Source organism: Mirounga angustirostris, unplaced genomic scaffold (genome assembly GCF_029215605.1).
Source record: "Mirounga angustirostris isolate CCGP_5_RB_7025 unplaced genomic scaffold, mMirAng1.0.hap1 SCAF_10, whole genome shotgun sequence".
Lineage (NCBI taxonomy): Eukaryota > Metazoa > Chordata > Mammalia > Carnivora > Phocidae > Mirounga > Mirounga angustirostris.
In genome coordinates this window covers 35,250,830-35,273,516 of record NW_026991718.1, presented here as the reverse complement: position 1 = coordinate 35,273,516, position 22,687 = coordinate 35,250,830, and the positions used below count along the sequence as shown (strand labels likewise).

Below are 22,687 nucleotides of genomic sequence, written 5' to 3'. Positions count from 1 at the left end.
TTCTGATGGTTGCCATTCTCAGTCAGGAAGTGGACAAGATGGAGAGCCTACGCCCAAGGGCAGGACCTGTGAGGTGCAAACCCAGATTGGGCTCCGAGCCCCAGGGGCTGACACAATCATATTGCCCCATCCCCCTGCCGGGAAGACAGGAATGAAGTGCCCAGCTGGGAGACCATGTGCCAAAACGTGGGGGTGACAATTTCATTGAAAGGCAGAAGAAAGACCCAGAGAAAGGGGCCAACGGCCACCACAACTGTTGCTTCCCCTTCCTCTGAGACTGTTCCCATGAAGGGGGCGGTGGGGCCTCCTGGTGGCCACAGGGGCTGCTGCAAGTCCGGAGTAATTGGTCCCAGGCTCTCTCCCCCAAGGACTCAGCCATGAAGAAAATTACACAACAAGGTTTACTCTGTTACTGTTTAATGTCGAACAGGTGGAACAATGTATAGGTCCGTGAATAGGTCAAGTCTTCAATAAATCAGGAAACACCGATGGTACGGAACACTTGGCAGCATTTTGTGTGTGTATGTATATACGCACACATATATCTCAAGATGAAAAATACTGCTAAGTGAAAAAAGATTCTTGAACTATATATATAAAAATGTCATGACATCCCACTTTAGGATAAAAAAATGCAATTACAGTTGACCCTTGAACATGAGTTTGAACTCATAGGCAGGTCCACTAATATATGGATTTTTTTTAAAAAATTACAGTACTCTAAGTGTATTTTCTCTTCCTTATGACTTAACATTTTATTTTCTCTAGCTTACTTTATTGTAAGAATATAGTATATACTACACATTACATGTAAATTATGTGTTAATCAGCTGTTTATGTTACTGGCAAGGCTTTTCTGGCCAACAGTAGGCTGTTAGTAAAGTTTTGAGGGGGAGTAAAAAGTGATATGCAGATTTCGGACTGTGCTGGGGTCAGTGACCCTACCCCCTGACCCTGTGTTGGTCAAGGGTCCGCTGCACATCATATATTCATATGCATGACAGACATGACTGTAAATGGGTAGGTGTGTTTCCAGAAGGACAAACAACAAACTCAGCATCACCACTGGGAAGGGGGCCTCAGATTGTGAGTGGAAGAATGAAGGGGAGGTGGGCGTCAGGAGAAGCAAGAATACAGAGCAACTTCTGACTTTTTACTATATTTCTGTGTTTTTGGTTTTTTTGTTGTTTTTTTACAATGTCTGCATAGTTCCTCATCTAAAAATGCCCAGCACATGTTCAAGTTAAAAAAATGAAGTTGCCACTCGGTACATGGAGTGTATAATATTTAGTATAACGATACATGTTAGCTATACAAAGGAATAAGAGCAGTCTGGAGGCTGGCAGGACTCCATAAATCCCATGAGATGGGTCAGTGACGCCCCACCTTCCAGGGATCATTATGGTAACGAAATTCTAAAGCAGCAATACTGAATACCAGGTGTGGCTTTGAACCAGGAACAGCACTCTGAGAGAGCAAGCTCGCCCGTCCTCCTCCTTCAGCCCCCCAGTCTTGGGAGGGAGGTACCATCTATCCCAACTGCAGGGGAGAAAAGGGGGCACACAGCGATTATGGGGTATGGTCAGTGGGGAGGAGGGTATAATACCAGACGATCTGGCCCCAGAGTCCGTGCCCGAAACCTTGCCTTTGCTCCTACACCAGAGGTCACCTTCAGAACCGAGGAAAAGGCGGCCCTCCCAAGCTAACTTCCGTTGTCACTCTGACAGGACACATGACTCAGGCCTCACTGCACTCGGAGACCTCAGGTCAAGGACCCCTGCCTTATAGTGGGGCCCAGGACGAGGTACAGAAGAATGAGGAGCTATATCCTGACAACGTGCTCAAAATGCGATTGTGACGTACGGCAGTCAGATTCATAGAGACGGAAGGTAGAATGGTGCTTGCCGGGGCCGGGGGCGGCGAGGGGTAGCCAGTGTGAAGATCAGAAGTTCTGGAGATCTGTTGCACAACAGTGTGAATATACTTAAAGCGAATAAATTATATGCTTAGAATTGGTTATGATGGTGACTTTTTATGTTATGAGTATTTTCCACAATTAAAAACTGTGTTAATAAAATGATTTTAATTTCCCAGAAGGAGCGTGTCACTGCATTGGGAGATTTCCAGCTGGGGAAAGTGACCTCGGAGAGAGACTTGCTCAAAATCTTGCTATCAGTGTCATTAATTAAAGAAGCTTTGAGAGCCTGCCCCAGAAAAAGAAGCAACTCTGACAGAATTTTCTTTTCACATTCATGTTTTTCTTCATTTTGAATAAACACCGCATCAAAGAGCTTCTATACTAGATATATTCCTTTACCATATTTAAATATTCAAAAGTCATTCACGTGACACTGTAGCACAGGATTTAATAGAATAGCAAAATATCATATAAAAATAAATGAAAAGCTTTCATATCCCCACGGAAAGGACTTCTCACACGTACGGACGGACATGTGTAAGATAAGTGCTCCTCATAATCTCTTCCTAGATTTGCCCCTCCTTACTGCTCTGATCAGACCCCAGAACCACCCCAGGCGGGGCACACAGAAGGAGCCTCTCCACATCTCTCCACCGACCACTCCGGGCCCGTGCGGCCGAAGCGCAGGCTGGTCAGGGCACAGAGACAACTCAGGCTGGGAAAACCACCTCCAGAAAGCATGCACAAGACGTGATGGCAGCTTAGCCTGGTTTCCAGGTGTGGACCCTTCCAGGCCAGGATCACGCACTGTTTTCAAAATTGGGATTCTTGGGATATATGTCACCGGGCGAGAAGTTCAGAATCTCATCCAAGGAAGGGCCTTCATCCTCTGGAGCAATTTCGGACTCGAACATCTGCTGCAGCAGGGCGTCCACGGTCCTGTACTCTGGGAGGAAGGAGAAAGGCACATGGAGCTCGCATGTGTTGGAGTTGGAGGGGAGCAGCCCGGGCAGAGCTCAGCTTTCTGGAAGGATGGCTCCTGAGTCAAAGACAATGCTCTAAGCATGGCTAGCCAAACAGCCTTTGAAAGAAAGGATGACGAAGTCAGAAAAGAATCACTCATCTCTGCTGGTGTGGACTCTATGGAGCTCCGCAACCAGGCAAGGCCCTGGAGACCAAGGAGCAGGTCTTCCCTGAAGGACGGAGGAGGGTAACTTCTGGTAGGGGCGTCCTGCTCATGCCACTGCGCCTGCAATCTATGCTGTGCTCCTCATTCTGAGTTAAGTGCAGGCACCCCGGCCAAGGCCCAAAGTGACAGTCAGGTTGCTCTGGGTTACTCAGCCCACCGCTGATGCGTGGAGAATAAAGTCCTTAAAGACTAAGCTGTGAAGGGCCCCCATGCCCTGGGCACAGAGTGAGGCCCTGGGGTTACCAGAGGAGGCAAAAAGACAGGGCCCAGCACAAAGGGAGCTTCAAGTCTACAAGGAAGACAGGCAGTGACCAAACTGTCACTCAACGACCAAATGGCATGCAGCCGGCATGGCGGGTCAGACTTGCATTCTGGAAACACCTCACCAGCTGCAGTGAGGAGCATGGATTGGAAGTTTTGCATTGGGTTAAAACTTACTTTTTGATGCAATTCTGAAGTACAATCCTTTCAAGGACTTCCTTTTGTTGTCTCCATCATCCCCACTAAAGCCACTGTCCTTGGCGTCCATGTTATCAACGAGCTTCCCATCCTGCATTTCTTCTCTTCAAGGAAGAAGAGACATGAGCAGGGTCAGGTCCCTCAGCTGAGTCCCTCACGCGTCCTCCCAGCCATGGCCCCGTGGCACCGTCCAGCCGCATCCAGGGCTCTCCTCTCGTCACTGAGGGTCCCTGAGGACGGCACACAGGCCCATGCCGGACACCACAGGGCACTGAGGGAGTGAACATGGCCAGTGAGCGACGACACCAGAGGGAACCCACTACTCACTCTTGGATTCCCACTCCAAGCTCTTGAATCTTCTTCTCGATGGCAGTTTCGATTTCACTTTTTTCTAAGGAGTACGCCACAAAAAATGCCTCCAAGATGAACGCTATGAAAATACTGAGAAAGGGTGAGAGGTACAGGGTGTGAGCCATCGTCCAGGCAACAGGGGATCCTCATTCCAAAGAGTGTCTGAGCCAAAACAAGAAGGCAAATAGTTGCAAAGACAACACAACGCGGAAGGGAGAAATGACAGATGCAACATCTCTCAAGGATTGGACACAACTTGCCATTCTTCTGGTATAACTTATTTAAAAAGTGAATATTGGGGCGCCTGGGTGGCTCAGTGGTTAAGCACCTGCCTTCAGCTCAGGTCATGATCCCAGGGTCCTGGGATCGAGCCCCACATCAGGCTCCCTACTCCACGGGAAGCCTGCTTCTCCCTCTCCCACTCCCCCTGCTTGTGTTCCCTCTCTCGCTGTGTCTCTCTCTCTCAAATAAATAAATAGAATCTTTTTTAAAAATAAATAAATAAATAAAAATAAACAGTGACTGTTAAAAAGAAAATATGGTTTCTTTCTAGGGGAAGCTTAAGCCAAATACTTGCTGGTAAACAGTCCTCCGTGAATATCTCAAGTTTCTGCACAGCCCAGGTGGTCTGAGCAAAGGCACTGGGGGCCAACTTAGGGATGTTTGTCTACGGAGACATCCCAAAATGGAAAGCTCAGCGATGCCTCCCCCCAGACACAGTCCAGGATAACAAAGATAAAGAGCTCACCTTGCCCTCCCTGGGGATCTGCTTACATTCCAGGTGAAACTAAAGTCCCTCTCTCTCTCTCCACAGGGGAGGACAGACAAGCCCCAGCAGCCCTCTGTAAGATTAGTTTCCTTCTTTTGGGGTTCCCTCCTGCACTCCCACTCCAGCTGGTGCTCGCCACACTGCTCGGTGGAGACAAAGTTTCGGGAAACCGACCCAAGTAATAAACTGTCTTCGTCTCCGACCCAAGGTGCCGTGCTTTCTGTCCGTGCCTCTCTGGAGCATAGGCACACAGACTAACCTGCTGGCTGGCAGGTCGGGGAGACTCTCAGACCCTTCACCATTTCCGACGTAACAGCGCTGACGATGGAGCCCAGGGCTCCCACAACCCCCGCCTGCGTCTGAGAGGAGAGCGGCAGAAATACCCCTGCCCCTGCTGGTCCCCGCGCTCCGGCAACCTCGGCAGGAGCCACCCAGAGAGGCGTTTCTCTCTTGTTCCCTCTACGCCTTCCACCCAGCCTGTGTAAGGACAAGCAGCCCGACGGGAGCTACGCACGGGCTTTCTTCCCCTCCCCTCCCCTCCCTCGGCCAGGAATCTCGAGTCACTCCGGAGCCGAAGTCAGTACGACGGTGGCCGGCCACCGCGGGCCTGGTGTGACAAGGAAAGCACAGGTACTGGGCTGTCCCCCCAGAAATGGCAGGCCCCAGGCTGTGAGAGAGGTATGACAACTGGAAAACCTCTCTGGAAGACCATTCCAGCCTTCAAGGGGACTCGGGCTCAGGTCCCATGAGGAACCAAGGAGCTAGAATCTGAGACGCTGGAACAGAAGCACTTCTGAGTGGTCGGATGTCACAGCGCCGCTCAGTGACTGAGGCCTCTCCTGGAAGAGGGGCCAGGACAGACCAGGGGCACAGTGCCGTCCTACCTGTGCAAGGACAGGGACGGACCAGAGTGGGACAACTAGGGAACTGACTCTGGGGCTCTGAGAAGCCACCAGATGGCTGGATTTAAGCAGAGGGTGAACGGTGCGCTCAGGGATGCTCCCAAGGGATTCGGTCTGGGTGGGGAAGGGGAGGGAGACTGGCCGGGACCCCAGGGTCCTTCTGACCCAAACAACTAACGAGACTACGAGACGTGTATCCTATACAGATGTGCCCCGGCAGACAATGATAAACACAAGCGCTAACAAAAGTCAGACCAAGGGAGAGGGGAGGAGACGTGGACTTGCCAACGGGGCGGAAGTCAACTCACTTGACGATGAGAATGACGACCACAACATGGAAGCTGAGGAAGTACAGCTTTGCCGCCTGGTGAGTCACGAGGGCAAAGCCGCCTGCGAGGAGTACGCAGCTAAGGAACCAAACCTTCGGGGAGCTCGGCAGCCGCCCTGGATGTTCCTGTGGGCGCCCCCACCCCCACCCCCACCCCAGGGAGCAGGCAGCCCCCGGGGCTCGGACGCCTGCGCAGAAAGGATATTGTGCCACTGGTTAACCACCGTGAGCTCCATCAGCACGATGAGCGAGGAGGCCAGGTCATTGAAGTTATTCTTGCAGTACCTGTCTCGGGCAAACGCTGAGTCTTTCAAGGCTGGGTTCCCACACACCAGAGCATCGGGGGTGGTGAAATTTGGGTCGAAGAACCGGACTTTGCCGTGGAAGGCCTCCATCCCGATGATGGCAAACACGTAGTAGACCACCTGTGATGGGCAGCCCTGGTCAGCAGGGGGCGCACGGAGCTGCAGCATCACGGGGCCAGGAGCGGGCCGAGACGCTGGAGGACTATGGACATGGGTGACCCCGGCAGAAAGGGACGCTACTCCGATTCCGGGGTGGCTGCCCACCCCAACCCAGGCCCAAGCAGTGTCAGGGTGGGGAGGGGTGGACGCGGAGGGACAGAAGACACGGCGGCGGGACCACACCACGACCTCTCCCGTGGGCTTACAGAGTGGAAAACAAAGCTGCTGGGCAAGTTAGTGGCTTAAGTACTCAATAAACAACGGTTGGTCCTCTAAAAAAAAAATAATAAAGTTGTATCTTTACCCTGTTTTTTTATAGGAAAATAAATTCCGAAAGTACCATAGGGTCAAATGTAAAAAACAAACCAGGAAGGAATTGGAAAAAGAAAAAATTGAGTATGAAAAGGCCCCACTACACGTGACTATAAAAGATAAAAGATTATAAAATAATCTATAAAATAAAAGATTAGCAAATAGGACTATATAATTAATTTAAATTTTTATAGAGCCCCCCAAATATACAACAAAAATCCTTTATGCAGGGAAAAAAAAAAAAAAAACTCAAAAAACAAGTGACGGAGAAGGAAAAGTAATTCCACTGCAAAAAACTTACCAACAGCCTATTTCCTTAACTGTCAAAACACTCCTGCAAATCCTATTTAAAAACGAATAGAAGAATAGGCCAAGGGTATGAACACGCTGTTTACCGAAAAATAAGTGCGAGTGCCCAAAAGAGCCTGGAGAAGACACTCCGCCTCATGAAACACGACAGAAGTGCCCGTCAGAGCAGCATAGTGCAATTCTCTCCCCCAGACTGCGAGACAGGGCAATGATTCGGAAACCCCAGCTGTGGGGGGGGGGGGGGGGGACGGGCAGAGAGACAGCCTGTGACACGCTGTCGTCTGGGATACACGGGGAGCGTGCGTTCGGAAGGCCACGTGCCACCATCCACCCGAGGTCTGAACCATCTCCCCTCTGACCTTGCAGCGCCATGCCCAGGGATGTATCTGGCGGGAACAGAAGCACTAAGATGCAGGTACAAGAACAGCCCTCCCCACATCACTTGTAATGGCCAAAAGGTGACAGCACCCAGTGGTCTGTCAGTCGAGAGGCTGGTCGGATGTGTTCTGGAGTTTTCCCTCCTTTTATTTTTATTTTTTATTTTATTTTTTTAAAGATTTTATTTATTTATTTGTCCGAGAGAGAAGGCATAAGGAGGGGCGGCAAGCAGAGGCTGAGGGAGAAGCAGGCTTCCCGCGGAGCAGGGAGCCCGATGCGGGGCTCGATCCCAGGACCCTGGGATCATGACCTGAGCTGAAGGCAGATGCTTAACTGACTGAGCCACCCAGGCGCCCCCATGGGACAATTTTTTTTTTAATTTTTTTTTTTTAAGATTTTATTTATTTATTTGAGAGAGAGAATGAGATAGAGCATGAGAGGGGGGAGGGTCAGAGGGAGAAGCAGACTCCCTGCCAAGCAGGGAGCCCGATGCGGGACTCGATCCCGGGACTCCAGGATCACGACCTGAGCCGAAGGCAGTCGCTTAACCAACTGAGCCACCCAGGTGCCCCCCATAGGACAATTTTAATCAAAGCAGAGCTGACACGATACGTGTGTCCTCCAGGACATATGACAAAGATATCAGGTGGAAGAAAGTTATGCAACATTTTGTGTGGATTCTTCCATCTGACTAAACAATAAACCAGACACATACGGGCATGTCTGGGATATACTTGTTGTGTACATAGAGCTATTTAGGAAGAGTAACAAGAAACTTTTAGCAATGGTTGTCTCTGGGAAAGATGCATGTGGGGAATGGAAAGGGGTGACCTGAAGTCAGCCTTTCATTCTTCGGTAAAATGGGATTTCTTACCATGATAACAGAAAAGCGAAGCGAGGGCCCTGTGGCAGAGCGACCACGTATCTGAGCCCCTCATTCACAGCGTGGGACCTCTCCTGAGCGGGAGGCGCCAGCCCTTCGCAGCCCTGGGTGGCTGTGTTCTCACCCTGGCGATGTGAGGAGCAGGTGGGCTTTAGCCACAAGCAGAACAAAGAAGGACCTGAGGCCTCACAGCCATGAGCCAGAAGGAGCCTACACCCCCTGAGAAGCATCTGCTAGCCAGGCAGGCAGACCCACCTAGACCGTGGGTGACAAAGAAACCACAACTGAATTAAGCCACTGAAGTTGTGGTGTCTATCACAGTGGCTGGTGAGCCTTAACTGCTATATGCCCAGTGTTTCCAGACCTTGGAAATTTCTAAAAAGGACGACAAGAAACCAGTGAGTCTTATTTACTTAATCTCCCTTTCTTTTCCTCACTTCAAATAAGGCTTACCGAGAGCTGCCGAGAATGAACATCTTCTTACCACTTATTCACGTAGAACTAGCCACAAGAACAAGCCACTTACCAAGACGAGTCCACCGAACGTCAGTATCGTGGGACCAATGTTAATTAAGGTGGTCACGATAAGCCGGAATCTAAGATGAAACAAAGTTTCTAGCACAAGACAGCAGAAGGGAAGCCATGAGCTAAAACTGACACCACACCAGAAGGTTTGGTTTCATATCCCTTCCCCTGGGGCCTGGACCTGTTCTTTACACACCGTCAGGAATTTGCCCTTTTAGCTGTGCACCCCTGGGGAGTCACTCAACCTCTCTGAGCTTCACTGTCATCACCAGTGAACAAAGGATAATAAAGTCCCCTATATCAAGGGTGGCAGGAGGAATTTCACAGGACAACGGTTGGCACACTCGGGAGCATCCGTGGCCCCCACGGCCACTGCTATGCGGCCACGCACAGCATGCACGGTGAGGGAAGGGGCCACGGGCACTAAAGCAATGGACAGAACCCCTGCCCTCGGGGAGCTGCCATCTGAGTGCTCTTCCCTCCCCACTCCACCCCCCCACCCGGAGAGAGCACTGGGTCCTCCATGCGAGGTACATTTGGGGCTCCCAATGGGATGTGTTGACCGATCTGAGGCAGGAGTGGTTTCTGGCAGGTTCCAGCGGGGGAACCACCCGAGGGCACGTCACTCGCTCTTTACCTCTGAATGCTGACAATGATCCGTAAGAGCCGGAGGATCCTCAATATCAAGACGATATCCAGTATCTGCTGACTGTTGTATTTTCTTGCTACAAAGAAAAAGCACAATCATTTAACATTCTGTTTTGTGAGTGCCTCTGGCTTGTCCCTTCTGTTCAGTGAGGTCTGAGACTCTGTGGGTTCAGGGCGAGATGCGGCTTCACTTCCAGAGCCCGACAGTAGCTCCGGGCAGTGAGGAGGTAAGTGCTGCTTGAACGGCTCACCCCCCAGCAAAGCCGAGCCACCCCAGGCCTTCCCTCCCAGCCCTGAGCTAGAGAATCCTGAGAGTCGGTGTAGACTTCAGGCCGTCTTTAATGACTGTGGATCAGGTTCTACAGAACACATTTCTACAAGCCCTTCCTTCCCCAACATTCCTTTCCTAGAGGCCTGTTAAGAAGCTGCACTACGTCTAAACAACGCCCCCTGCTGTCCACAGGAAGGAGTGTGCGTGGTGGTGGTGGGAGGCGCGGGTGCAGCCAGGGGAGGCCGACACAAGAGGGCAGTGGACCAGGGACAATGCAAACCAACTGCGGCTGGACCTCTGGGGGGCGGGCAAGACGGGCAGGGGGTCAAAGGCATGGAGGTTAAGCCATGAGACTGAGGGCAGTTTTGGAGAGGAGACGACCAGGTCAATGTCTGGTGTGACGGATGCGTACAAATGCAAACTCTAATATACAGCTAAACACAAACAAAGCTACCAGCCCTTTCCAGGACATGGAACACTTCTACTAATTCTCTTGTGTCTCCATTGCCCCATCCCAAACGCCTTACTGGTGCACAAGTTCAACAAAGACTACACATACACATTGAATGCATGATCCCAGGAGGTGGCGAAGCCGAGAGCCCATGGCACTGACCTGACTGAATGGTGGTGTTGGCCACGGTGGCCACCAGGGCCGCCATGATGATCAGCATGTCAAACCTAACAGAGCAGAAGCAAAGTTGGTGAAGGATACAACGGATCCTGAGAAAACTTCGAATCCAGTATCTTATGCAAAGCAATGAACCAACCATGAAACTGATTTCTGTAACTTTTAGAACAACGGAGACGAAGCAAGAAACACTACGTTTGAATGATCCAGTGATCATTCCCTGGCTGCTCCAGTGAACCACCCAAGGGAATCTGTAGCCATCAGCCAATTCTTATCACTTTGTCTTCCAAAATAACTGTATCCTTGCAAGAGTACTTTGGCACATTTTTCGGAATATACAATACAATCTTTCTTGGCATTAATTTTACTAAGTCCATTGTAACTTTTTAATTAAAGGGGGTAATATCCATCATAGCGTTACTTTTCTTTCTGACAACAATGCCAAAGCACTGGACAAGACTAGCTAGTTCCCCTTTAGCCACATGCGCATCCTAGGGAGTTTCCTGGCACTGAGAGCAGCGATCACAGAGATCCAACCCTGGCAAGCTGTGCACTACGTAAGACAGGTGTGTGTGTGCCCTGTCTTTGCGTCCTGCACTGAGGTGGTCTGCAGCACGGGGGTGATGGTTCGAGACCAGGAGGTACCTAGCGTGGAGAAGAAAGAGGCCACAGTGACACATCCGTGTAGGAAAGAGCTTGTTAACGATCTCATCATCCAAGCATACACATTCCAAGTTCTCTGATAAAAAGACTAGGGAGTGGGCCGAGGGAGCTATGGAAGGGCCTCATTGGGTATGATATTCCAAGATCCTTTCCAAACCCAGGATGCCACGATCTATGATTCTAATTTTAGCTAGAGTCAGTTCAAACTGACATCATAAAATAACAGCTTCGTCGGACCCATGTTTTCCCACACCCCCAAGATTTCATGATAAGATGCCCCAAAACCAGGCAGCTGGAGCTTGGGAAAACTCCAAGGAGATTCCCCAAACTGACAGAAACCTCCCCCTGCACTTTGCCCACGGCCTCTGCCCCACCCCCTCCCCAGGACACACATGCTCACCAGTTCCAGAACTGTTTCTTGCCAAAATAGGCTCTGGGCTCGTATGTGTACAGTTTCAGGAGAATTTCAATAATATAGAGAGAAAGGAAAAGCCACTCTGCATAGGAAATGAAGGGGTTTTTCTCATCCAGAGCGATGAATATGGCATTTATCAGAATGATGACATCATAAACCCAGACAAAAATCCTGCCATGAGGGAAAAAGGAAGAGATCCTGTCATCCCACGTTTTAGTGAAAGGAGCACATTCAGAGCCTTTTAGGGGGTACTCTGTTCCCGACGATGTGATGACTATGAGATGCCCCCAACCCCCATCCCGCCAACATGCACACACACATGCACACTCGTGACTCAAGTAAGTAAACGTTCCAGCATGACCAGGGTCCTGAAATTCACCTGCCTCCCCCTGATACTGGCTCAGTCCTTTCGGCCAAGGAGAAAACGAAGACTCAGCGACCAGGGGGTGGGGGTGGGGAATAGAGGCATGGTTTTCCCAGGTACCCCTCTGGGGGCACAGTACCTGGATCAGATGAAAGCTTAGGCAGAAATGGGGCAAGGAGAAGGTTTAGGGCTTAGCATAGGATCATGACACCTCTAGGACTTGTCCCTAGAAAATTAACATCCTTAACTAAGAAAGCTTCTGAAAACCTCTTCATCCCTAATGCACACAAGCCTTCCAGGGGACTGACATGTCCATCTTCCTCACCGAGTCTGGGGTGGACTGTATCAGAGCTGGGCTCTGAGGCAATTTTGCAATTACTGAGCAGGCTGCTCTGCTCAGGTACCTGTCCCCTGTGCTCCAGAGAACCCCGGCTGAACTCTGGGCCTGGCCTCGGGAAGACAGGAGGGGCTCCTACCCCACTGTTCTCTGTGAGGCTGTAGACTAGGACCCTGGATGCCCCATGCAGACACACAAACTCCAGCACATGAAACACATCAGTAATCAAGGCTAGGATTAATGGGAAGAAGCCTCTACATAAAGGGCTTTGATAAATACCAAATACGGGCAGCTAATACGGTGTGCCCACATCACAGGCTGAGCCACTTTCTGGGACTTCTCAACTATTCTCTTCTATGAAACACTAAATTCAAGGACAGCAAGAGGATGAGCCACTAATGACGGGGGCACTCCAGGCCACACATATGAAACCTAAGATCTTCAACCAGAATAAATGATTCTTTCTGGAGTCCACTTACTTGAGAATAAGAGAATTAATTGGCCTTCTCAACAACCATTCTGATAACTCAAATTCATGAGTTTACCACAGACTTTACAAAGTCAGAGTGCCGTATGTGAAACCAACTTCCTAATGACTTAGATGGGGCTGGAACCTTCTGATTTCAGAGAGCAGTCAGCTTCTCTGGCTCAGAGAGCACATCCAGTCTGTGGCCCTTGAGCATCTTAGGATATAGGGCAGAAGGAAGCATAATCGAGAAGCCTGTCTGTTTGGTTAAGGTCACACATAGCACGTCCAGAAACCTTTTACAAGCCTCCCTATGAAACCAAAAGCAGCAAGCAAGGAGCTGATTTATAGCTTTAGTAATGAAATATATTCAGTCCAGACAGCATTTGCAAACTCCTCTATTTTTAAAGCAACTTGAGAAAAAACTGGCCCCATCTCACTTGCCTGTGCCGAACCATCCTCTGGACCAAGAGGCTTGCAGACGACTGGTATACCCGGGGCATCCACTCCTCCAGTGGGTGTCTCTTGATGTTGATGGTGACCACCTGAATGTTGAGGAGGTCAGCCAAGCGTAGAAAGTTCATTTTGTCTGCAATGTAAAAAAAAATTGATCCCAAATACACGGCCACTGTGACACTAAGGTTCAAAGGGTGATGCCAAGTCAGCGCAGACTCTTGTTTCTGCATTTCCTAGGTGAAGATCTGAAGCTTCAAAGGGTGAAGGCCCAAGGTCAAGGAGCCAGAAAGTGGCAGAGCCCCCCACCTGTCCTCACTAGACCTGCAGCCGACCCAAGGCGGCCAACCCTAGCATGTGATTTTGCTAGTTCACAGAGGTCACTCCCTCACCCCCTGCCTTCCACCCACCTTCCTCCTCACATGGGCCATCCCTGCTTTCAGTGTCTGCCTGACTTACCTTTCCAGCCTCAACTCCACCTCTCCTTCCTCTCCACCAAGCCTCCAAGGTAGGTGTAATCCACACCCTTCCCCTCAATCCCCTCTCCTCTTCTCTGCCCACCCTCCCTCCCCACCCCTTCTCAGAGATTCACTCAAACCCACAGTTTTCACAGCAAGTTGGCCACCAGCCAGGCCAAAGTTCACTGGGCGCTTTCTTGACCAGCCTGGCCCCATGTGACTACTGAGCTGGTGTTCTCCAGACCCACCGAATGCCCAGGGTCACTATCCCACACACCTCTCCCCAACCAGACAGGTCGGATGCTGTCCATGAGTCCACTTCCTGCTCTGTACAACTTAAAGAATTTCACCTCAAGGGATGAAATCAGAATGTGTAAAGAATATTGCTGCTTCCTAGAAAGTTCTTCTTACAACTTCTCTCCCAAGTTTCCTTGAAAACTAAGTTGAAGTTTAGAAACTTTAAATAAGTTTGGAAAATTTAAAGAAAGCTGTTGAAAGAAATAATGGGGATGCCTAGGTGGCTCAGTCAGTTAAGCATCTGCCTTCAGCTCGGGTCATGATCTCAGGGTCCTGGGATCGAGCCCCGCATCGGGCTCCCTGCTCGCAGGGAGCCTGCTTCTCCCTCTGCCTGCAGCACCCTCTGCTTGTGCTCTCTCTCTCTCTCTCAAATAAATAAATAAAATCTTAGAAAGAAAGAAAGAAAGAAACGAAAAGAAAGAAAAAGAAACAAAGAAAATGAAAAGAAAGAAAGAAAAGAAAGAAAAAGAGAAAGAAAGAAAAGAAAGAAACTGCTGGTGCAAATCGGGTCTAGCTGAGACAATGGGCAAAGGTTGGGTTGGGCATTTTTACATCCTGGAAGGCTTCCCATTCAGAGGGCCTGGCGGATATCCACGGCTCCATTCCAGTGTTCCGGAGCAAACAATGAATGATGGCTCTATAGCTTCCACCACAACGTGGACTCTTCGAGAAAGATGATGCAGAACGGCCATCGACAGATGCCCAGGCAAAGAACAAGCCTCATCCGAGGCCTCGGATGCCTCATCTGAGGGAGGAGCCTGAATCAGACACAGCCTTGGGTGATGTCACACACTCAAGTTACTATTTTCCCTAACAGTTGTAACGGTCCTAAAAACATGAAAGAACATGAGTCCATCAAGTTAGATGAAAAAAACACACATAGGTATCTTAGAACATCCAAGTTCCTGGGTCTTCGGAGTTAGAAGGAAAATAAACATACATGTCTTAACAGCCAAAGGCATGTAACACCCACTCAGGTGCAAGTGCAGCCTTGGAGAATTAGGGGACAGGGGAACTGGGATCCAGGGGCCTGGGCTGCACGAACTCCACCATCAGCGGTTAGGGAGACAATGACATGACAAGCATGGGTAGGATTTGGGTGACCTACTGACAGGAATCCAGCCAAAACTTCACTCATTAAACATCCTAAACCAAAAGGGAATCTATTAGTCTCACTGGGTTCATATCTTTTCATCCAGAAGATTCAAGAGAACAAGAAAAAACAAAGAGAATCAAAAACACAGTAATTCTGTGTTAAGAAGGAACTTTTACCCATCTGATATTCTATGTTGAAGATCAGAGGTCAGCTAACTTTTTCTATAAAGGGTCAGATAGTAAATATGTTAGGCTTTGTAGGCCATATGACCTCAATTTTAACTACTCAGTTCTGCTGGTCTAGCGTGAAAGCAGCCACAAATAATACATGAATGAGCATGGCTGTGTTCCAGTAAAACTTTATTCCATAGGCCATGTTTAGCCTGTGGACCATAACCTGCCAACCCTTGTTGTAGATACATTACTTGCTTCATATTCTCTTTGTTAATTGTTCTATTCAGCCCTTTTCTTCCCATACTGGTAAGTTTGTGTTTCTCAGTTTAACACTGGATTAAGTTTTAACACTTGGGTACTAACAGAATTCCAGTGTTTAGCCTTGGAAACCACAAATGCTCATAACTGCTGATCAAAGGGAAAAGTGAGAATATTCACAGAAGTATTGCCATCCCTTCCCTGTCCAGAGTGGAGGCCGCCATGAAGCATGTAATTCTGCTCAACTTTCTGTTATTAAAACTGTCTTTGAAACTGTTAGTTGAACAAAGGAGTCTTTTGGACACCCAGACATTAGAAATTACTGCTATCTCCCATAAAATAGAACCTATGGTCCCTGAAAGTGGACAAATTTCATTGGCTGTCTTGCATAAAGATGTGGTTTCCCTGGTAACAGTTTTTTAAATCAACAGTGCTATCTGGCAAAAAGTAAAATACTGGGAAGTCTATTGAGCCATAAGCTCACTGACACTTTTCAAATGATTTTCTTCTTCTTTTTTTTTTAATATTTATTTATTTGACAGAGAGACACAGCGAGAGAGGGAACACAAGCAAGGGGAGTGGGAGAGGGAGAAGCAGGCCTCCCACCGAGCAGGGAGCCCGATGCGGGGCTCGATCCCAGGACCCTGGGATCACGACCTGAGCTGAAGGCAGACACTTAACGATTGAGCCACCCAGGCGTCCCTAAAATGATTTTCTTCTTCTTCTTTTTTTTTTTTTAAAGATTTTATTTATTTGACAGAGAGAGATACAGTGAGAGAGGGAACACAAGCAGGGGGAGTGGGAGAGGGAGAAGCAGGCTTCCCGCAGAGCAGGGAGCCCGATGAGGGGCCTGATCCCAGGACCCTGGGATCATGACCTGAGCTGAAGGCAGATGCTTAACAACTGAGCCACCCAGGCGCCCCAAAATGATTTTCTTCTTGATGCATGTGCCTTCCAGATAAAACCCTGAATTAACAAATTGGTTTATAAAGTCTGACCCCCACACGTATAAAATATATAAAACAACAAACTATTAATTTAAACAGTATTTCTATAATTTCTTAAGAAAATCAGATGGGAACCAGGAAATTTTAGCTTTATTTAATGTTCTTAGTGTCTATACCTAGTTAAAAAATTTTTTTACAAAGATGTGCAAATTAATAATAGACCAACAATTAGTAGTTGCAGAACGCCATCGGGGGAAAAATAACATTCATTAATTTCTTTGGTAAAAGAGATACATTTTAAAGATCTGGTTTAAAAGTTTAAATCTTGGGTGCCTGGGTGGCTCAGTTGGTTAAGCGTCTGCCTTCGGCTCAGGTCATGATCCCAGGATCCTGGGATCGAAACCCACATTGGGCTCTCTGCTTGGCAGTGAATCTGCTTCTCCCTCTGCCTTTCCCCTTGGCTTGTGCTCTCTCTCTTGTGCTCTCTCTCTCTCTCAAATAAATAAAATCTAAATAAATAAATAAATAAATAAATAAAAGTTTAAATCTAAAAACTTCTGACTAAAGATTAAAATATCTTAAAATTACTTCATTAATCAAATTAAAATAATTTAAAATTTTAATCCAAATTGATTTAATGCTCCCAATAAAGAAAAGCTAGTAAATTACATTGTTTTGTGATTTAGAATTTAAAATGTGGCTTCATGTCTTTCTCCTGATTTTATCCAATGTAAATACAAAATGCAAATATGTTATTTTAGTTCATGTACGATTTCTTTTCTCCAAAGACGCTAACGTGGCTGGAACTTCTCACACTCCTCTTCCTTATCTTTCGGGTCAAATGGGTGTCATGATGTCAGCTAACGTTTAGGCATCCATAAACCTAAACGTCAGCTAGAACCATAGGGCATGATTTAAACTGTGATTTAAAAAGGTGGGTCTTCAGGGGCGCCTGGGTGGCTCAGATGGTTAAGCGTCTGCCTTCGGCTTAGGTCATGATCCCAGCGTCCTGGGATCGAGCCCCGCATCGGGCTCCCTGCTCCGCAGGAAGCCTGCTTCTCCCTCCTCCACTCCCCCTGCTTGTGTTCCCTCTCTCGCTATGTCTCTCTCTGTCATATAAAAAAAAAAATAAATAAATAAAAAGCTGGGTCTTCATCAGTCAGCTTGTGTAAATCTCACACAACATTATAAATCACAAGGCCCGGGTGCCTGGGTGGCTCAGTCGGTTAAGCATCTGCCTTCAGCTCAGGTCATGATCCCAGGGTCCTGGGATCAAGTTCCACATTGGGCTCCCTGCTTGGCGGGGAGTCTGCTTCTCTCTCTGCCCCTCCCCCTTGCTTGTGTTCTCTCTCTCTCTCATACTCTCTCTCATTCTCTCTCTTTCTCTCTCTCTCTCAAATAAATAAATAAAATCTTTAAAAAATAATAAAAATAAATAAATCACAAGGCCCTGTAGAGTTGCCCGCGTCAACTCTGTGGACACCACATGCAGAATTTTCTACTTCTCTGACAAATCCTTAGTGTCAGCAATGGATCAACTACCTATGATTTCTCAAACGTATTTTCTAAAATTACTAATTGAGTTGGGGGCATTGGACTAATGAATGTTGAGGTAAATAGTCAACAATCTGGATTTACCTAAGACTTCCAAAGAAATTAAAATGTTATGTTCCTATGTCTAAGTAGATTTTTTCTTCAGGGCCCCCAAATTAAAATACTATACAATAATTGTCTTCATCATGCTATAGAAACTAGAGTTTTCAAGCTTTAAATCACACTGGCATGTAAGCATAGGCATTGGCATGACTATTGGTGTGTGTGTCTCTAACAAAGCACATTAACGTTAATAGAGGAAATCCGGAACAGGCCCCTCAGGCTCTCCGCGTGAGGTACAGAAGCCTGGTCATTGCCATCTCTGTCTTCGGCCCAGGGAGCTGGATTTGCAGCGCTTGCCCAAGGAGATGCTCTTCTTACTCACAAGACTGCAACACTTGCACTGACTTTCATTATCTCTTCTTGGATGACTGTGGGCCACTATAAAGACATGAGGCTTCTCACTTCTGGAGGAGTTCTAGCGTCAACCGGTCTGCACGTTCCTCTTGCCATGGCTATTCTTGGCCAGCGTGAAAACATTCTATAGCACAGTGGGTTTGGGCCATGCCTCATTCTCAGGTTCCTCTGCTCCCTTTTGTCGCTGACTGGCCTCCTTACGTAACTCTTACAGACCTCGCCCTGTGCAAGATCACAACCCACATTCCGAAAAGAACCTCTGCAGATGGGCAGGTGGTGGTGGTTGGTGGTCTTTGGTACCGGATCTGCGTTGGCACTCTCCAGAAAGGTATGTGGTGGGCTCAAAGAACCCCTCCTTCCTCTTGCTCATGTAATTCATGGAGTGATACATCCAAATGAGTAGGGGTGCTAGGAGAACTTGGATGTGTCTGGTATGCTCCATATTTATCCTGCACAGCTGAACAACATCGTTTAAGAGCTATCCTACTTACAGGGGCGCCTGGGTGGCTCAGTCGTTAAGCGGCTGCCTTCGGCTCAGGTCATGATCCCAGGGTCCTGGGATCGAGCCCCGCATTGGGCTCCCTGCTCAGCCGGAAGCCTGCTTCTCCCTCTCCCACTCCCCCTGCTTGTGTTCCCTCTCTCACTGTGTCTCTCTCTGTCAAATAAATCAATAAAATCTTTAAAAAAAAAAAAAAAAAAGAGCTATCCTACTTACAGCCTAGAACATGCAAGAAGCTGACAAGACAAAGAAAAGCAATTCATCCTCCCACTTGGGAAATGACCATCAATAGTTAGACTGGCCTCATCAACAAAGAGACGTTCATATGAGTATGTCCTGGGGACCATGTGTATCTGTTCTGGATGAGCAGGAGACACCCAAGTATATGGGTCTCCCCATGCCTGACAGACAAAGACAAAGACTCCTAAAAGCCCCCATCCCTAGGTCTGGAATATCTCACCTTTTACTACCAACCCACGAATTCACTTCACAGAAGGAATTGCAAAGAAAGCTCATAACACCCTAAGGATTCATCAACATCTTCAGAGTCCCAATCATCTAGAAGCAGCAGACGTACTAAATCATCAAAGGAGAATTCTCAAAAACAGAGGGGCTGAAGGCTGGGAACACCTGGGCTAGGGTGACCAGCCACACTACCCCGGTCCTTGGGGTGGGATATCCAAGGGGACCCAAGTCCCGACCCTCTCCTCTAAGTACTAGAGCAGTGGTCCTCAAACAGTGGTCCCTGGGCCACTGCGGGGCCTGTCCTTGTGTTCCCCACCCTCCATGGGATAAGTGCTGAATATAGAAACTTGTAGAACAATGGCCAGGATCATGTCCACTGACTCCAACAATGAAAAAAATGGCACTTGGATATTAACACGTTTTCATTTCATTTTTCCAAGCATTGATTTTTGCTGTACTTTACCAAAGTGTCAGTCCATGACAGGTCAGACATTAAAGCAGCTTCACTAAACACAGCTTAGGAAGCACTGTGCTCAGGGGTTGCCCCAGGCACCAGCTGCCCTTCTCCACCATCTGCAAAACCCTAACCCCGACATGCTGAATGGCACTGGCAACCCCCGCCAGTCCCTAATGGGGGGCACCAAGGCAATCGTTCAGGCTCTGAGAAGCCCAGCTCCTGAGCAGACCCTCAGAGCCACAACATTGAGCAGGGTGGCTGAGGAGACTTGCTCGGGGCTCACCAGAAGGCGCATGTCAGATCCTGCTAATTCAAGAGGAGAAAGGCCTTCTTCCATCCTGGATCCCAAACTCTCGCTGGAAGACACGAGCACCACCCATTTAGCAGTGTCTTACTGTACATTTCTCTTTGTTCTCTTTCTTCATGTAAGTTCCAGAGACTCACTGTTATCTGCTTCTCCCACCTGCATGGAGTCCTCATAAGGCCTACAGCTCTGTGGGACTAGTTTAAGAGTCCTTGTCTCAGGTAAATTTATATCCAGTCGAAGCTACCCCTCCATTTTGGTATGTTCCCATCTAGACTCTTCTGGAAACAGATGAACTGAGGGTGTTCTACAGTTTGGGATATATTTTGGCCACCTCACATCTTTCCATATTGACATATCATCTTTACAGTCATTCTTAAGGTCACCACAATTTCCCATCACGTGACTATCAGAATCTGGGGTGGTTTAGCACAGTGAGAAAAAGCACAAGCCTTGGAGTCAGACGGCCTCGACCACTTTGCAGCTGCGTGGCCTGGGCAAACTACTTAACCTCTTCCAGTCTCGGTTTCCATATTGACAAATGAGGATGACAAACAGCCCCACCTCAGCGATCGCATACACACCGCGCGCGGAAAGCACTCACGACAGTGGCTCACGCCTGGTACGTGTGTCCCGGATACGAAGTGCTATTCGTAATAGCTACCAACCACCAGGACCTGAATTTTATGTTACTTTCAACTTTTTGCTTTCAAATACTGAATGTGACGTAAACGTTCATTTCCACAGCTCTCTTCCAATTTTAGATGACGTCCCTAAAGCAGGGTCAGCAGTGGAATGACTGTGACAAGGTAAGGGCTTTTGGATGGCTCCTTACACGTTGACAACTCACACGGGGACAGCCCTGTCAGAACACAGCGTGAGGACCCGAACTGCACTGGGCTGTTGCCAGCAGGAAGGGTGCACATACATTTTTATTTGCAAATTTAAGAAAATTAAAAAAAAAAAACCAATACTGCTGTTTTACGAATCGCTGTTGGGAGCCATCCACTTTTGAATGCACAGCGAAGAGGAATGGCAGAGGCCAAGGCTTCTTACCCACGTGGCCCTTCTGTCCCTCGTCGGAGACCCTCAAAAGGAGCTCCAGGTGGGGACTGCTGATGCGTGGCATCACGATCCTGGCCAGCCGCTTCCACCGGGCCTCCGTCACCACAAACTCTGTGCCCGCCTTGACCTTCAGAATGTTGAAAGCCTCTATCATTTTGTGACGTTTCAGGTACGCCAGTTTGCGAATCTCGTTCTTTAAAAAACAGAATTGTGGTTTTTAAGAGAAAGATTCAAGAAAGCCTTGTTTCCTTCCCCTAAACGTGTCAAGGTAATTGACGAGCCAAAGAGAAGGCACCGAAGGGTCTATTATCAAGCAAGGTATGTAATCCCTCCCCGGCCGCAGGTACACGTAGCCAACCCGTCTACACAAACGAAACTCATCTTACCAAGTTTACAGGAGGGAGCCCGTGAAGGATAATCTGTGTGGTGAGAAACAGAACAGCAGGAGGCAGACTGGTCCCAACTCCACTCTGCCCAGGAGGAAGGGAGATTCCAGAAAGGAAGGAAATCGGGTGTACTGCTGAGACACAAGGAGACCCCAGAAAGGGAGAAGACAGAGCTACCATTAAGTCAAGCAAGAAAGAGAAGGGGAGGAGGAGAAAAGTCGGGGAAGTGAAACTAGGCTAGAAGTGGTCCGGAAGGAAGAGGTCCAGGGCAGGAAGGACAGCTGGGCCTGCCTGGAGCTACCATCTGGCCCAAGCACAGGGAATCATCCAGAGGACAGTAGGCTGGACAGGCCTCCCCGGGTTACAGTCACCTGATGCCCACTCTTCCTGCTCCCTGTAAGCCCGTTACCCAATAACATCATCACTTAATTGATTATATAGCTAGACTGTAAATGTTTAAGGGGTGTGGGCTGTGTCTTAATTGTCTTTGACTGCTCAGCACTTGGACTGGTGCTGGGCACCTAAAACACATTTCAGAGGCTTGCTGACTGATCCCTGTTGCAGAGGATTACCCAAAGAAACACTTCCTTGGGGTTAGGAGAGGTAGAGCAATAGTTCTATCCAGCAGCGACAAAGAGGAGAGGCATACCAGACTCTCTGGGGCAGCCTCTTTCCACCCAGAGGGAGGAAGGTGGAGTAGGAGGGTCTCTGGAGGCCTGGCCTCTGGGGCAGGGGCAGCTCAAGTCCCCATAGCGCATAGACTCCTCAGGACCGGGACAGGCCAGGCACCTGCAAAGGCCATTTGGGCCAAATCTCAGACTCAGCCCCACCACCTGCTGCTCCTTAGCCGCAAACATTGAAGTTCTCCCTGACTTTCTTCTTGTTCCCTGGTGGCACCATCCTATGCAATGAAAAATTCAGAACAGAACCAAAAGGATCGAGAACCAAAAGGCAATGTCTTCCCTTAAGGAAAAATCATCCTTTGATGAAAAGCCTCTCTGTGCACCTAGTTTCACAAGATGAGAAAACAACCAAGCAGAGATGTGTGCAGTGGGGGGCAGGGGAAGCAGGTGACATGGCTGAAGTATCCCGGTGGATTCTGGGCTGGAAATAAAACAGCCTCCACCTCAAGTACTCAGAAGCCTCTGCCCACCCAACACCTCCAGGAATTCTCCAGACATAAATCAAACAGGCAGGTACCGGGGCAGAAACTGTTGGCTTTAAGGAGTTTCTGCTTCTG

At 48.5% G+C, this 22,687-nt stretch overlaps 1 protein-coding gene across 5 annotated transcripts in view; it reads right to left on the bottom strand.

Moving 5' to 3' along the window:
- Positions 1-2,349: 2,349 nt before the first annotated feature.
- LOC123851042 (uncharacterized) overlaps positions 2,350-22,687 on the bottom strand; it is a 62,832-nt gene continuing 42,494 nt past the window's right edge. For 4 of the 5 annotated variants that reach the window (XM_064572189.1, XM_064572190.1, XM_064572187.1 and 1 more), the window contains 11 exons: positions 21,053-21,254; positions 13,024-13,168; positions 11,398-11,583; positions 10,320-10,384; positions 9,425-9,512; positions 8,789-8,858; positions 6,122-6,341; positions 5,897-5,987; positions 3,894-4,007; positions 3,546-3,670; positions 2,350-2,864 (listed from right to left, as the gene is read on the bottom strand). In XM_064572189.1, the coding sequence (XP_064428259.1) occupies positions 2,719-2,864; positions 3,546-3,670; positions 3,894-4,007; positions 5,897-5,987; positions 6,122-6,341; positions 8,789-8,858; positions 9,425-9,512; positions 10,320-10,384; positions 11,398-11,583; positions 13,024-13,168; positions 21,053-21,254 (1,452 nt within the window). In that variant the 3' untranslated portion in view covers positions 2,350-2,718. The other variant, XM_064572188.1, reaches the window with a different exon arrangement.